This window comes from Cydia strobilella, chromosome 20, assembly GCF_947568885.1.
Source record: "Cydia strobilella chromosome 20, ilCydStro3.1, whole genome shotgun sequence".
Taxonomy (NCBI): Eukaryota; Metazoa; Arthropoda; class Insecta; order Lepidoptera; family Tortricidae; genus Cydia; species Cydia strobilella.
In genome coordinates this window covers 5,545,468-5,548,475 of record NC_086060.1, presented here as the reverse complement: position 1 = coordinate 5,548,475, position 3,008 = coordinate 5,545,468, and the positions used below count along the sequence as shown (strand labels likewise).

The window sequence follows — 3,008 nt, the reverse complement described above, 5'->3', positions numbered from 1 at the left end:
TAAAACACAGACGAAACTGTTGGAATCTCAATAAAATCGCGTTTAAACAGAGGTATTTATTTAAGTGGTTTTACAGCCCGCCACACGCGGTAAATATCGCCATTACGACAGACCACACAATACCTTGGTGATTTAAAAACAAGTTTAAATGTAGCGATGAACTGTATGCAATGAATGAGTAGTTAAATTTAGTACTGAGATTAAGAGTCCCCGACTCCCCGGCAAGCTTATACTAACTAATACTAAAAACAGAATAAAATAAATACCTATTTAAGTGGGGCTCCCATACAACAAACGCGATTTTTTTGCGTAATGGTACGGAACCCTTTGTGCGCGAGTCCGACTCGCACTTGTTTATATTATGTGAGTCGCAAACACGGATAAATACATTCCAAAATCGCTAAATCTGAATTATCCGAGTTATTGCCACCTATTGGAAGTTAAAATAATGTGGTCGTACGCATTGAGCGCTAGATGTCGCATCTTTCTTAGTTTGTCTACTCGACAAAAGATGGCAGTGTAGTCGAAAAATATAATTAAAGAAATGCTTAGATAATGAAAAATTATTTGCTCAAACAAACATTGGGCTCATATAATACTATTTGTTTTGCCCTAAACATTTTTACCATTTATTGTGGTTAATTATTTAACAAATCTTGGTTTGGACCGAATATCTGATCCCATTGGAAGATTGGAACATTTTGGAACAGAACAATCAATAGGCATAAAAATGACGTTTGTTGACAGTTTCGCTTTGTTATCGTGCAGATTATTTTCTACTTTTCGGTCTCGAACAAAATTCTTGTGTATCAATATAGGGAAATTTCATATGGATTTGCAAAATGAAGCAAAAACTATGGATATGGTCAGCGTGCCGCCAATCGTGGCGACATACCGGCTCGCCCTGCAGACCTTCGACGGGAAGGCTACGGCCGACCTCCCTGCCAACATAAACAAACTTAAAAAGATAATGGACACATTAAGAAGCGAAGACCTAGGTTTGGAGAGACGGTTATGCGACCCGGCGACGTGGAAAAACCCTAACAAAGCCCCATGTACGTACATCCAAGTGTTTCAAAATAGTGGTGTCAATATGAGTATTTTCGTGTTGAAACCTGGCTTCAAGATGCCGCTGCACGACCATCCTCATATGCACGGTCTTTTGAAGGTAATATACGGTGCCGTGAACATTCGTAGTTTCTCCGAGCACCCTGTGACTGAAAAGATGAGCGCTATAGATATAGCAATAAGCGCTAAACACGAGGCAGCTAGGCTCGCTCACGGGACACACGTTAAGCGAAAGTTTTTCGCTGAAGTTTCACAGGATCGCGTTTGTAAGGAAAGTTCTGAGACATGTGTGCTGACTCCGACTGTATCTAACTATCATGAGATACAAGCGCTTGAAATGCCAGCAGCATTTTTCGATGTTCTATCACCACCTTATGACACCTTGATAGAAGACATAGGGCCCAGGCGATGTAGCTACTATAAAGTAATCAATAAGTTGAGCTCTAACTTAGTGGAATTGCAAGAGACGGTAGCACCGGATTGTTTTTTCTGTGATCAGTCTCCTTACTTAGGCCCTAAGCTGGCATAGGTACAAATTAAGTTATTAGGTAGCTATGAAATTGAAATAATTGACCAGGAATGCGTACCTTAGATGAATTTGATGAAGTATGTATAATACATTTGTTAGTTATTATTATATTCATGATAATATGTGCCATATTCAATCAAAAGGGTACTTATTGTTGGTAGTCAATAAGGCGCTATTTCCATATGGCTTCAATCTGAAATCAACCTTATCAACAACTGACAATGTGGTACCTTTTGATTGAAAACGTCACATATAATATTGTTACTGTCAAAAATAACTGGAGGGTCTTTATTATCCATTCAACCAATAATAAATGTCTCAAAACACAAACAAAGTCAACAATATACTTAAACAGGAATATAAACCTAACAAAGAAATATACCCACTTAACATGTACAAGTATTTTGTGGTGAGTCTCTTCTTTTATCTACTATTTTGAGACTCATGTCTGTTATAGTTTAAACATTAACACTTTCAGTGCTAAGCGCCCCATTTCCAATACAAAATGAACCGGATCGGGTTTTTGGCACTGAGTGTTAAATTACATCGTTAACGTTTAATATAAAATAATGAAATGGCCCTTTAAAAACAAAAACCTCTATTCATAAAAACAACAACAAAATATAGATTCACATAAATGTAATTCTACTATGTAATAAGCTGCATTTTTGATACACAAATAAATCATTTTTCATTTTCATTTTACATTATTACATTAACAAATCTGTGTGGGGATTACTAAGATGTCTTTATGCAAGCATTTTTTTTATCTAATGAAGCAAATATTGTGACTAAATTAATTACGTAATTTTTTTTAACTTAAATGACAGATTTTTTTAAGTACTGCTATCCCCGTCTTTTACAGTAACTTTGTTTGATGTTGATGTCTTTTTATGAAAGGAGTTAAAAATTATCATAAATTATTATAATCCATGCTAGGTAGAAAGTAATCTGCCTTTAAAATTTACTATGACTACCAAAATAAATAGTTCAAATATTTTAGTGCCTTGATTTTAATGCCTAATGACTGTAATCAGAAAATATATTATTTTAATCAGAATTGATGTGGAATATAAGAGACTGATCTTTATACAAAGTTGTATTTTTAAAACACATATAATATTTAATGTGTGGCACCCTGGGTATTGGGTGAGGTTGGGTTTATAGCCACCCAATAGTTGTCCTAAACTGACCTTGTGGTGGTATTTATATATTTGGCTATTGCCACTACTGGGCCATGGCCCCTTTTGACCATTGGGTAAAGATGCCACTGTCAAAACACCTTAACCCATTAATTTCTTTAAGTAACAAGCTGTTTTTTGAAGAAACAACTTTGTATGATGATTTGCAATCTTATTACCGGTCTGGTCTTTGTATATTCTTTGTCAACACTAGGAATTTAAGGGCACTA

At 35.6% G+C, this 3,008-nt stretch overlaps 1 protein-coding gene across 1 annotated transcript; it reads left to right on the top strand.

The window, feature by feature from the left end:
* The first annotated feature begins 718 nt into the window (after window positions 1-718).
* Window positions 719-1,767, top strand: LOC134750542 (2-aminoethanethiol dioxygenase). The gene has a single exon (XM_063685741.1). It carries the CDS (start codon window positions 731-733, stop codon window positions 1,595-1,597), a length of 867 nt encoding a protein of 288 aa, XP_063541811.1. The 5' UTR covers window positions 719-730; the 3' UTR covers window positions 1,598-1,767.
* The last annotated feature ends 1,241 nt before the right edge of the window (window positions 1,768-3,008 follow it).